This window comes from Pelmatolapia mariae, linkage group LG14 (genome assembly GCF_036321145.2).
Source record: "Pelmatolapia mariae isolate MD_Pm_ZW linkage group LG14, Pm_UMD_F_2, whole genome shotgun sequence".
Lineage (NCBI taxonomy): Eukaryota > Metazoa > Chordata > Actinopteri > Cichliformes > Cichlidae > Pelmatolapia > Pelmatolapia mariae.
In genome coordinates, this window is record NC_086239.1 from 28,801,133 (window position 1) to 28,815,000 (window position 13,868).

At 44.1% G+C, this 13,868-nt stretch overlaps 1 protein-coding gene across 1 annotated transcript in view; it reads right to left on the reverse strand.

Annotated features, from left to right (window-relative positions):
• The window catches only part of traf4a (tnf receptor-associated factor 4a), a 36,862-nt gene extending 23,330 nt beyond the window's left edge, over positions 1–13,532 (reverse strand). Inside the window, exon 1 of the mRNA XM_063493594.1 lies at positions 13,024–13,532. Within this exon, the coding sequence (XP_063349664.1) occupies positions 13,024–13,166 (143 nt within the window). The 5' untranslated portion in view covers positions 13,167–13,532. The remainder of the gene's footprint in view (positions 1–13,023) is intronic.
• Between the last annotated feature and the right edge of the window lie 336 nt (positions 13,533–13,868).

Genomic DNA, 13,868 nt, shown 5'->3' on the forward strand with positions numbered 1-13,868 from the left:
AAGAAGCAATGACAAGAGCATTGTTACAGGTGGAGGCAGCCTAGAACAGTGGGCTAAAGGATATCGGCTGATCCATCAGCTGATGTGCGTTAGTACTGAGATCGGTTACTCTGCTGAGATAGTGGCTTGGAGGCCTGAACTATACGAGGCATCTAAATGTCACAGGTACAAAAATAGGAGGCTGGTACAAATCATAAATGCCATATTTCCATCATGGTTAATAGGTCACCAGTGCACTGGTAGAAAAGCACCCCCAGCTGCTGATCCTGCATAGCATTAGTTAGCATTTTAGGAAAAAGAGTCTGACTTGTGCACAGAGAATAAATAAGCACTGTTGTTTCCTTCCTTTCCTTTCCTCGGGTCAGTATAATGCGCAGCAACTTCCATTAAACAAACTAGATACACCAGAAAAAGAAGCCCTGCCTTCAATAAACAGCTGTCTGCTCTTCCCAGGCCTTCAAAGATAAGTACTCCACACACACTCCCTCACAGCTGGTCTGCTATGTGTGAGAGAGATAGGAAGAGATAGCAGGTGTGGGTAAGCCATTATCAGCTTTGCTGTGTGAAGAAGTTATTTTGGTCCGACCCCACAGGAACAACACAGAGGAAGAAATGTGAATTGGCCTGAGATGGACGAGTCTAATCCGAGATAAAGAAGTTTTTATGTCTGGACCCAATGAATTTGCACAGAATTTAGTTTTTAGATTGCAACTTTGCCAGAGTGTGTCTGAGGTCACAACGAAGACTGGAGCGAGGATAACGACTTGGATTTCCTCTTGTCAGAGTCTGCGATCTGCGTCGTTGTGATTCACTGTTATCGCAGCAGCAGCGCGCGGGAGGCACAGCCGCGAGTCTGATGTGTTATGAGTCACTTGTGTTCCTCTCAGGCAGAAAAACTGAAAACTTTTGCCTCTCAGCGCCGTCTTAACTCTCCTCCTCAATCCTGCTCACCTTAATGCCTCGCTTTACTGTCAGATATCGAAGAAATCAGCGTTACATAACGCGAACGTCTGCTTCCGGCTCGTTTGAATTTCCACTGAACTGCGAGCGGAAAAGCTCCTTTTTCCTGATGTGTCAGTAAGCTGATTCGGGCCTGAGAGGTGTGCACATCACCGGCAGGCAGTGACAATTTTAGGTCCTGTGCTTGTGTCCATGGTAACTGGAAGTAGGTGTGTGTGTGTATGGTTGACAGTGAACACACACACACGTGCACTAATTCACAAAAAACACACACACAATCCCTTCTCGCTGCCCTTATTATCAGCTACTGGAATCACACCTCAGACGGGCTGTGGCTCTGGCTTCTCCTTATCAGGCTCAGTCCCTACAAATCAACACAGAGAGCCCCCTCCCCACACCCCCTCCCACGTGCCTGATCTGTGAGGCACCTCAAAGCTGGGCCTCCTGCAGTTGTCCACTTCTCTGCCTGCTCTGTGGATGCGGTCTCTTTGTTCGGCGAGGCGCTGACGTCAAATCGCCTCCTTTGTTTCAAAACGCCTCGGTTTGAATTGTTCCTCGAGCACCGATTCTTCAACCTGCCCCTGTTGCTGGGAGCAACAATGAGATAAATGACAAGATTTTTCAATCAGCGCATAAAAGAAGAGGAGGAGGAAAAATAGAGGAATTAGCAACAAATACAGATGTCATCCATTACTCATAATAAACCCTTGTTTTTTCAGCTGGAATATAAGCTGCACTGCTTGAGCTGCAGTATTAATTGGGGTGTCTGTATGGCACTTTCTGAAGCAAGACGTTAAATAAGTAGCCTTGTTACTGCAGGGCTTCTTGATTGTCAGCAGTGAAATTAGTATCATTTGTTTGTCTGCTGCTTGTTGGAAACTAATAACTAATAATAATCTAAACCCACAATCAGCTGATCTAGTCTTCTTTCTATAGTCTCTGAGCTGAAGAGGTGAAGTAAACAAACGCTCCTTCATTCTGAACAGGGTGACTGACCCATCCGGAGGTGCACCTGATCGCTTCCTGCGCCATCCCATCAGGGGCTCAAAGTTGGCCCGTTCTGAAGGAGGAAGGAGGAGGAGGCACAATAACGCTGCGTTGACGTATCAGTAAATGAGCTGTGAGAAAGATCCTGAGGCAAAAACACAAGGGAGTCATTGAGCTGTTTGCTTAAAGGGCCACCGCAGGAAACTAGATGAGAGGAAGATGTAGAGCGTTGGCAGGAAGGAAGCCCTCGTCACTGAAAAAAAGAGGGCAGGCGGAAAGGCTGAGGGCCAATGGACAGTGACCTTAACATTGACGGAGGGCCCTGTGGATAAATGACTATAATTCAGAGTGTGTTCACTTCAAGCGAGGGACTTAACTGCTCTGCAGACACCTGTTCGGCTCGACAGAGGAGCCTTTCACTGAGGACAGGTGCCTCGGCAGCGAGCCGCCAACTTCCCGCTCCCAGCTGCTTCGCTTTCAGACCTCGAACAGAGATTCCTCACATGCCTTCCTGTCAGCCCCGAAACCCTAAAGACTACTCCCTGATGCAAACAAGAGGCATTGAGTCGACAAAACAAGAGCATGTGGTTTAAGGCGCATAAGCTGCACGCAAAAAGCTGCATTAGGGCACATTTCTCACTCGGGGATAGATTACAGATGTTTTGTCTAAAAGTATGCATAAGTTTCACTTCCTTCATGAATAACAAGATGTCACCTTCAATACAAAGAAGTCTGACGAAGATTCAAGTAAAATAAACTCACAAAGCTGCTGCCTCATCGAAATTACTTCTCAGAAATCTTTCCACAGTCATATCTCCTCAGTATTAGTCCAAGGTGACGTCTTCATCACTCTAACCAGTTCGAATTCTATCTGCTGGCAGATTACTTCACCGATTATTTGATGAAATTTTGGTGAGAACAGTCCAAACAGCCCACCGCTGACTGTTAAATATAAAAAACTAAATACGAGCCAGAAAACCTCACAGTTCAGCTGCTGAAACTAGAAAATGTTCAGTATTTTTGCCTGAAAATAACTCGTTAATCAGCCCTAATTTGAGGTTTGATGGCGTCTGCTTGCACTCTCCAGATGCGATTTCAGCCTTACAGCTTCAAATGAGAAAGCGCCCTGCTGGAATAATCTGTGTGAGAGTCGAAACACGTGTGTCGGTGCGCTGGGTCCGTCAGCTCGGTGACCTGTGCACAAGATAAACACGCTGAACGAGCGGCGAGTCGATTAGTGCGAGAGGGGAGCAGATGGAGCCGGGCTGAACACTCAAACCTTAAAGTATCTGCCGCTGAACCCTAAAATCAGCAGCGCGAACAGGCAGAGAGCATGTTTTGTTTCATATACATATATTATTATCTGAGCCGCTTCACGTAGCATGCATACTCGGGCACATGTAAGCACTAGTCATGCTTTTCAGATCTGGGCCAGTTGGCTGTGGTCCAGCACCAGGGCTGGGCTGAGCAGCTCGGTCCCAGCATGCTCGCTGTGCGAGGAGCAAGGTGCTTCAATGCATAGCAGGAATGTTTTCAGCCTTTGTTTGGGCGCAAAGGGCTGCGGGATTCATTTTAAAGGAGCTCTTATAGGCAAGGGCAAGTCGAGGCATGTCTATAACGGCCTCTTATTGGGCCTCACGAACACTCAGGAATATATTCACAGGCATATTCACATGGTTACATGCAAACCAGGCATCTACTGGGAGACATTACATCCTATTTACACAGCCTTGGCTGCAACCTCTGTGGGTTACGGTAAAGGCAAGCCTGTGGTTTTTCCTGTTTGTTTGCCTTGCTTATCATGTTTTGGGTGAATAAATAAATAGATAAATAACTCAACTCTTTACCCTTTAAAAGCCAGCTAGGACTAACCCTTGAAGCTCTCTTCTGAGCTGAACAGTTTCTGTCATATTTCAGGCCTGCATATAGACCAGATGACTCGGTGTGCATCACAAGTTAGTGAGGGTGGTCTCTGCTTGGATAACCCTGAAAACTATTGTTAATAAATCTTTATCGACATATACCGAGGTTTCAAAACTCATCACTAAGGGTACTGGGAACGTTGTCGAATGTCGTCTTTATGAAGGAAATAACTAAACGGCAAAACTTCAGGTCCATGCATAGTTGGATTTTGGGCTTCCCGTTGAGGATTTTATGCAGATCCTTAAGGGTATTAGCGCATAACAAAGCATAACATTCAGAAACCATAAATCAGTGTTATCTAAAAAAAAAAAAACACAGAAGATTGGTGAAATCAGTTTGATGTAGCAAGAAAATCAGTCAATTATATGGGAATTGAACAAATTTCTTGGTTATCTTCCGAAACATTTCTTCAGTTCTTTGCAGTTTTGTTGAGACGGCCTCGTTTGACCTGCTGTGACCATTAACTTGCAGTTGCTAATTTTCACTAAGCTTCACGTGAACCTAGTATTGTTATTAATGAGTCATTTAGTTGAATTAATATCTCCCTAAGCCTGTTAAATTACTTTAACTACCGCCACATAACTGTCAGTTACAGCCACAATGTAAAAAATGTTTTCTAAAGAGCAACTAATCCGTTAATTAGCACTTTTAGCCCTAATTTTACCTACAAATAATCGTCCTGTTGCCCGCCTTACCTGTTTTTACCATACTTACAGAGTCAGTGACTACAGTCTCATGACAGGCAATAAAAACAACCACAACTGCACAACAAAAGCTATATTGTAACAAACTACGTCTTCATTTTAAGTATTATGAACCAAATCTGCACTTGTAATAAGCCACAATTTGCTTTTATCTCAACAAACCTGTATTTTTTTTTATTTTTAGGCTGTTATACCGGCACTTCATCAGGTAACATGAATCCATGATTTGAAGTCATTCAAGTGGATGGAAGTTGACTCACTTTCCCTAAACCGCAAATTAACCTTCATCTAAACATTCTGACACAAACCACAAACAGCAGTGGAAACACGGTGTGTGGGGTCAGATAGTCTGGCTTCATGGAGAAGTCAGCGTAAGCCTCCGAAGTCATTCAGGATGTGTTCCTGTCTGAGCTCGCATAATCGGTTTCAGGGGCCTTTCAGAAGAGAAGAATTATTATTATTAAAAAACAAATAAAAAGCACATCCAGATGACACAACCTGAATGTGAAACATCTCCATCAGAAGCCCAAAGTGGCTCCGAGTTTCATCCCAACCCGAGCGCACGCTCTCGTTTCTTTACATCCGTCAAAATATGTATCTCATAATGACATCTTTTCTCTACTGGAGGGCCTCTGCAGCTGTGTGAACTGGCCGCGGCGCTTTCTCTCAGCAATGTCATCATCACAGCTGCATCTCTAAAGCCTCTCTCCGCTTCCTCCCAGGAGACAAGCGTCTTATCCTGAAACAGCCCCGGCTCACATCTATCCGTCAGTCTCAGGAGTGAACGACTTCCATAAACGCATTTTTGTTCTCCCTGCTGCACTTTTTTTTTTTTCGTGGGGGGGGAAGAAGTGGGTTCACAAGAGAACAGGGGTATGTAAGCAAAGTCACGTGAAGCCCGTTGTGGTCGCAGCCCAAAAACAACAAATTTAATCTGACTGTGTAATAATTCAGTCTGTTTGCTGTTTATAACAAGCATTAAAGTAGGTTGCAGATCATTTCATCCTCTCCTGTCTAAACACGGATAATTATGGGCTATTAGATGTCAACATCCATTTCCTTACACCCATGAGACATGGCAATTTGAGGTCGTTTCCTTTTATTTTTCGGGATTATATTCTCAGACTTAGCTCTTCAGCTTATGTGCAGCTAAACTGAAATAACACTGGTTGCAACAGGAATGGGTGCTTGCTTCTTACAGACACGATTATGAATCAAGAACATGCGTGAAGCCACCGGGTGGCTGCACCTGTAGTTTAAAAAGCACAAAATGAACCAAACTACACTGGTTGAGGAACATATTTTTCTCCACTTTCATGTTGCGCTGCAGCTGAACTCGATTGCTTGGGCTGTAAACTTGGTCAATGTTAAACTTTAAACATCAGTGACTTTCCATGCAATCATTAATTTCAAAGTCCAGCCGTGTGGTGAGCTCAGGGACTTTCAGTGACTAACTTCTTTGTCAGTAATTGCTGCTAGAATTAGATGGGTGTGGGTGTCACGCCTTCACAGCAGCTGGTGACTGCTGCTCGACTCTACAGGTACATTTAGGTGGCATTCAGAGCACCAACTGCTCTTTTCCCAGATAAACGCTGCAGTGTCCCGCACCATGTTTTTTTCTCTGCACGCCTCTTTATCCTCCGACTCCTTCTATGCATTGATGTGTTAAAGTTTATGGGACCCTTTCCAGCTCCATCACCCCGAGTGCAACAGCTGACAGCGGCTTGATTGCACAGCTCTGAGAGGCCTTCACAGACCCCAAAGTGTAGAGCGGAGGCCTCGCCTGAACACAGCATCTCTCTGTGCGCTGCTCGCTGATCACTGTTGAGTCTCCGGATCTGGACCCAGGAAGCCTGTGCAGTGTTGGGACACCTGCGGGGGGACTGTGAATGTCTCTGTGACAGGACCGCAGGATGGAAATGGCAGCGAACACGCAGTCATTCACCAGTCATCCATGGCTCTGCTCCCATTCAGACACAGACACCCACTGAGGCACAAAGACCCAGCTGCCTCAAGTGGCAGACTTACACACAACATTGAGCACTAATACAACACAGCTCCATTAAGCCCTTTAAGAAACGTCCTGTCGCTGCAGCCAGAGTGCGCCTCTATACATCCCTTTGGACAGAAGGGAATTCATCACAAAGTTAAAAGGGGGACACATTTAGATCATCGTGTGCCAAACAGGCCAAATGCTCTAATCCCAGATCACACCTGTTTAGTGTTTTGGTTAAATCCAGAACTAGTTTAAAATTGCCCAATCCATCTGAATCATGCCTCCAAGCTTAATAATGCTGGCATTGTGATTCTGACAGCTGTGCATTACAAAGACAGACGTCAAACTCAAACAAGTGGAGCTTTTACACACCTGAGTCACATGCAAACTTTGTTTTTCTGCTCTGTTCCCACAGTCTGTTCAGGCTCTGATGATAAAACCTGCGTGTGTTACACTCAGAATATGGATGCAAAATCAACGACGGACTCGAATCAGACCTGTGAGGTGTATTTTAATCGATATCCATCCCTAGTCTTAGAATCACATCCTAACAAACCAGCTTCAGTAAAAGAGCAAATACAGTCTTTATAGAAACTTTATAAACCACTCATTAAAACAGCTTTGAATGAGGAAATTTCACCAGCACAGAAATTGTTTACTTTTTTGGGAAATTAGCTTTCACACTGAAAACTGAATGAGAATATCCGAGACTCACATCCACACCTATGGCCCATTAAACTAACGAGCATGTCTTTGGGCTGCGGCAGGAAACCGGAGCACCTTCAGGAAACTTATTCTGGACATGCTCCACACAGAAAGATCCCAGGAACTCAGAACCTCTCCGCTATGAGGTGACAGTGAGGTAACCACTGTACCATAGTGCCGCCCACGACTTAAAGAATTCACCACACCCGACCAAGAAGTCATCTGGCAAATAACTCACTTCCATATAGAAGGGCTGGCCCACTTTTTTCACATAAAGACAAAGGAAAGTAATTTTATTATAGATTTCTTTTTTGAAAATAAAGGGTTTGGCTTTTTAACAAAGTAATAAAAGAGTTGTTGACTGTAGTGTTAGAGCAATTCATTAATTTATTAAAAAAGTAGCCAATCAGACAATCATTATAGCAACAATGTAGCCATTTCATTAATCATTTAAATAGTTTATTAAGCAAAAATGCTCACACTAAGCTTTTAATAAGTCCACTTGGCTTCTTGGAAACACTTCCAATCGGGTGACTTATCAGTTTTTTACTACCACACTGCCCACATATTAGATTAGACAGATGCTAGAGGAAGGAGAGTGAGGTACGAGGTGTTCTGTGGCTGTGCATCAGGACATCCACAGTGTAAAAGACGTGGGAGAGCACAGCTGAAAAAGCGAGTATCACCTACATCAGTGAGGAGTGGGGAAAAATGCTGTGCTACACACAGAGGACATGTCAAAGTTAAAACGAATCAAGGTCTGCTGCGAAAAACACTGGCCTGGCTTTCGGACAGTGAATAATCGAGCCGTGAAAAATTCTCACATTAGCCCACTTTGGAGCCACTCGTGACTCCGGGTAAGTCAGCAGTTGTGCTGTACGAATGCGCGGAGGGCCTGTAGGAAGAGATGCTCCCGAGCTGAACAAACCAATTACACCCCTGTCAAGGCCGTGGCGCTGCACTGCATCATCCCCACAGAGGCCCCACAGTTACACTGTGAGGCTTTACTCTGGCTCAGGAGTCCCGGCACTGCCGAGCCGTGAGGCCTGGCATGTGTGGCTCGATCATAAGCCCAACTATTAAGTGTTTATTCTCATTTATTAGAGCCTCAGTGTGGCTAAAACAAAGTCTGCCGTGGTCAGTAGACACCGAGCAACTGAGGCATGTGACTCCTATTTGATTGCAGAGTGTGTTAAAGCTGCAGGGCAGGGCTGCTTTTACCCCATGACTCTCCCTTTAGAAGTGTGTGTTGGAGGGGGGGAACCTCCAAGACTGCTGCTGCTGCACATTCCTCCCAAAGCGGAAACACAGGCCATTAGCATCACATGCTAACAGAGGCTGCTCAGACACAGTAGAGCCACAACGCTTCATGTGTTTCCTTGAGTGCCTCTCAGGGACGTTTCACTCCACTGTGACATTCTTTGAAGTGGAAATACAGGATTAGCCTCCCCTGGTCCTTTAAATAACCCTACATGGCATTTATAAGTTGCATATGAACAAAATAAATGGTTTAAAAGGTGATAGAAAACTATCTGAACACGCATGGCTTATATCTGCATACAGGTATAATACAAAATATTTATATAACATATTAGCACTGTTGCCTCATAATAAGAACAAATCCTGCCCTGAGTGAAGGAGTTTGCACAGTCTCCCTGTGCCTGCGTTGGCTCTCTCCAGGTACTCCGGTTTGCTCCCACACTCCAAAGACAGGCTAATTGCTGATGCTCAATTAGCCCTAGGCGTGAATGTGAGCATGAACGGACCTGCGCAGGGTGTACTCCACATCTCACCCTGTGACAGCTGGGATAGGCTCCAGCCTAGGATGTCGTCACATCGGCGCTTATTACAGCTTTCACCTGACAAGTACTGTCACATTAGGACTAAAAGTGAAACCAAAACTCGGAGGACACATGGAGCATGACTAACAGAAGAAGGCATTGCATCGTGGTGCAGATCGGGATCAATTTCCTTAAAATTACAAAGATGGTGCATTAACCCTGGTAGTTGTTGCACTCTGCATGTCCTTGTGCCATTACTGTCATTTGCGATCATCTCATGATCTTCTCATGCGGAATTTGGTTATTAAGCACGTATCACTCACCACATAGCGTGTTATAACCCAGTTATATTGCTCCATATAAATTTCTAAATAAGTCGGAGGGATTATTTCTTGAGAAAGAATGATTAACGCTCCAGCAATGTCATGCATTTGCTTACTTGCGGCTTGTTGTGACAGAGCAGTGGGTCTCCGGAGATGGTGACAGAGCCGTCCATGTGAAAGCGGGCATACCGGCCAAGCAAGCCTGGACTGGATGTGACATAGCCCTCAATAACTTCAGAGACAGGATCAGCTGAGTTGCACAATGGGCAATGCATTAGCTAACTACTGACTGTCAGCCTCAATAAACTTGAATCGTGCTCACAAAAGGCGCACACGCTCGACGGCCTCGACTGGCACACTTCGTTAATTAAAGAGGTGAGAACGAAGCCTGTCGGCTGTTTCATGACGGCGGAAGAGCTGCTAAAACACTATTTGCTGTTCACATAGATGTTTATTTATGCTTTAATCTACCTGGGAAGTGAAGCAGGAAATCTCCTTTGAAGCACGATCAGAGTTCCCACTGTGAAACAGTGTGACCTTGTGCGTCATTTTGATTCTATTATTATAAATCTGAATGTGGAAACAGTTTATTTAGACATCTTAGTGCCACTATCACACATCTCTCTTCATGAAGGGCTCAGAAAATAGCTTTTTTAAGTGGCTCGTAACAAATTTGGAGACATCAGGATCAGAATATTGACTTAGAGATACAGTTTTAAAAGTTTATATACATTATTCTGCAGTTTTTAGGCCATTAATAAAGAGATTTAATTATCTGGCGTAAGATCATATTTGTTAATAAGTTGGAAATAGAGTTTTAACCTTGTATACAATGGGTGCTAAAAAGTCTAACACCTAAGTTTACTGATCAGAGGTGTAAATACTTTTAAGTATTGAATGATGTTCTGATCAATGGCCAACAGATGACCTGTGAACAACGACCACCCACATTTTAGCTCCTTTACTCAGGATGTGTTGTTAAAGAGGAGATGCACTTCCAGTAAGGCTCTCCACTCACTTGATTTAGGTCATGTAAACTGTACAGGGAGGAATCATATTATGTGACATCTCTACCACGCAGGGGCACAATGTTACTCAATTCAAAACTTTAACAAGTTGAGAAACTTTAGTTAAATTCAGTCAGTCTGTGGGAGTTAAAGAAAAAAAAAAAGAGCATAAACTGGAGGACGAACATGGAGGCGGACGGGATGAGGCAGACAAAGCGTCGGGCCAAACTCATTGATCAGCAGCAACACTGTTCCTCCCGCGCTCCCTTTGTTCAGCACTCTTTCTGCTTTTCAACCAGATGCAATCTACTGCTGTTTAGTAATCCAGAGGAGGCTTCCCGATGACTCAAAACACTGCAAACCAGCAGCTCACGACAAACTAGCTAATATATTCATAGCGTCAATCCACCTCTGTGCTGTCAACGTGTTCTGACACAGGAAGCCTGACTGAATGATCACCAAATAAGACATCAGTCTTTCCTGAAAGCAAGTGGAGCTTACAGAAGTTATCCCAGTTTCCCTCGGGGTGTCTTCGTGTTTCATCAAGTAAAACCGAAGGCTGGTCTCAGCTAAATAGCTGATTTTATAACTGATGTTAAACTGCAGAACAGCCGACAGGAAAAACGACAAACCAAGAAACCGCAGCATTTTTATGACTCATAAAACTACATTTGAACAATTATAATGTGACGTTTAACTATAGCAAAGCATCAGACACTGCAGACAGTCGTCTTCAATGTCTCAAACAAAAGCAACTTTGTGTTTTGTCTTTCTCGATTTATCTTTCCATTTAATCACTGCAGCTCAGATTTGAATCATCACAGCAGCTGTCACCCATATCCCATCCAGACTCCATAACATAAAAACAATAGAACAATAGTCTGAACGAAGACCAGATCTACTTTTATTCAAATCTGATGTGTGAATTCAGTTTTCAGCCTACACATGAAACAACTAATGATCATATCTCCAATAATTCAAATATTTAGCACAAAACACTACAAATGTTCTTCAGTCTCATTTCATTCACTTGAATCTATTACGCCAGCAAATTCTCAAATCGAGGAGGAATCAAGTTCTGATGGCACTTTTGCTCAAAAAAAGAAAAGAAAAATGTGGTAATCAGACAGCTTTTCCAAAACACTGTGAGTCACATTTAGACCGCACTGTACAGATTTTAAAAAAAAAAAAAAAGGAACTAAAAGCCAAACTTATGAATGACAACTCCCACAATCAAGTCTTTAGACCTTCTAGTGTGGAGGGCAAACACTAAGCAGCTTAAACTAACAGAGGCAACTGTAACACAAAGATCAGATCTTTTATTTAATCGGCTACTCTCTGTTCAAAAAACAAACAAACAAACAAAAAAAAAAAAAGTTCTCAGTGTCTCAAAGTCCACAACCAACAGGGAAACAACACAAATGCAGTTAAGGTAAAATGAGATAACACAAAGAAAAGCAGGAAATTTTAAACCATTTAAAAACAGATATTTTGGTCAAAAATGAGATTTTTCCCCTATCATCATCATCATTATCACTATTATTACAACTACAAATTTTACTTATCAGTGCACCAGAATATTTCAAGGTTAATTTTAACCTTTAAAATAATTTTTTCAGTTTATAAAAAAACTATTTAAGTATTAACTAAATTTGTTAACCTGTTTGTTTCCTGTTTTAAATCTTTGTGATGTGGCTTTTAGGGCCATTAGCGCTTTTCTGCACACATTTTAATGCAACTAAACACCACATAAACACAAATCAGAAGTCAACCATCTGAACGCATCTACTACTTTACATGGTGACACTGCAGCCAATCAGACTGGAGAAGAAGCTCCTGATGCAGGTGTGTGTGATCTGCAGGTAACCTGTTGGGGGATTCTGTGTATTACTTGAGAGTCCTGTAGGTGTAGTGGGATAATTAGCAACAGGGCCATCTTTAAAAGGAACAAAACAAAGACTCTGTTTGTAGGGATCGTAACACTGAGTCCAGTGTTGAACAGATTAAAAGGTGAGGAGGTCTGCCATCCTGCTGACCTCTGAGCGAAAGGTCCCTCAGCGGCCCCCAGATGCCCCCGACCAATGAACCACTGTCTAATCCTGGACTCAAGAACATACTCAAACACACACACACATACACAACCCACGCAGACTCATCCACCCCAGGCCAGAAAGACAGACAGGATGGGGAGGCAGGGGCCCTCTGCAGGACACAATCACCACAGCATGAAAAATTAATGTAAAAGGGGGGAAAACCCCCAAACTTTAACATAACGATTACACTCGTAGAAAAAAAAATAGTCTGCGCATTAATGAGTCTAAGCGATAATTAACAATGATGAAATATTATTCCAGGCTAAAGCTGCACATGCAGAGAGAGAGAAATAACACACCTGACATCAAGAGAAGGAGGGTTAAAGCCAGGCATTGTTTACCAGGCCTCATATTGTGTTATTGCTCTGGGCAGCAGCTACACAATAGACCAACATTAATGCAGACCCAGGCAAGGCGGAAGAAAGGTGAGCAGGGCACACCTTCCCATGCTTTTATTTACTGCTGCTTGACCGAAACTACGCCAGTAATTTCCGGTGTCGCCTGCAAAGAGGTGGATCCCTGTGCACACAAACACACAGCTTACCTCAGAAATTCTTGCAGGCAGGTGTCACAGAAGCGGTGTCCACAGGTGGACACTTGGACCGGCTCCCGCATCGCTTTGCTGCAGAGCGGACACTGGAAGCGTCTCTTTGGCTTCTCCAGGAACTTGTAATCAAACCCGGGCATGGCTGCAGGTTCTGTCGCTTTTGTCGGGCCTTCGGCTGCAGGTTAAAGGTACAAATGTCCTCTCGATCCCCCGCAAACGGGGCTGTCTAGCTGCGCTGCCGTGAAGCCGATGAGGGGTTCATATCACGTCCCTTCCGCCGCCGACGGATCGGGCTCTGCAGCTTCGTCCTCCCGCAGTGCTCAGCTGTCTGACGGCAACAAAGGCTGGACGGTCCGAGACAGGCTGGAGAAACGGTTCTCCCTCCGCAGGGTTTATGTTGGCCGGCAGAGCTGCTACAGCTGTGCGGATGACTCCTCTGGTGATGCAGAACTGACACACTGAGAGCAAAGCAAGAGCCCTCCGTCTGTTTAGGTGCACCGAGTCCCGCCTCCTCCTCCTCCTCCAGGCAGGAGGAGTCAAGGAGCTGAAACGCTCTGTTCACACCATTTTATCTCTGTGATCCCCTCTTTATGAGGCTTTAATCGAGCCTTTGTCCGGCTACAGTGGGCTCTCATCGTTCTTTCATTTCACATTTGATAATTATCAATGTTTATTTATCAGCTTAGACGCCATCAGGGGTCCACATAAAGTGTCGGAGAGTGATAATAAATAAATAAATAAATACTAAACATACACAGTGCCAGCTGGTGAAGTCACACGTGAGAGAGGTTTCGCAGTAAAGATGTAAATTAAATAAAGAAAAACTGAATCCAACTCAGACA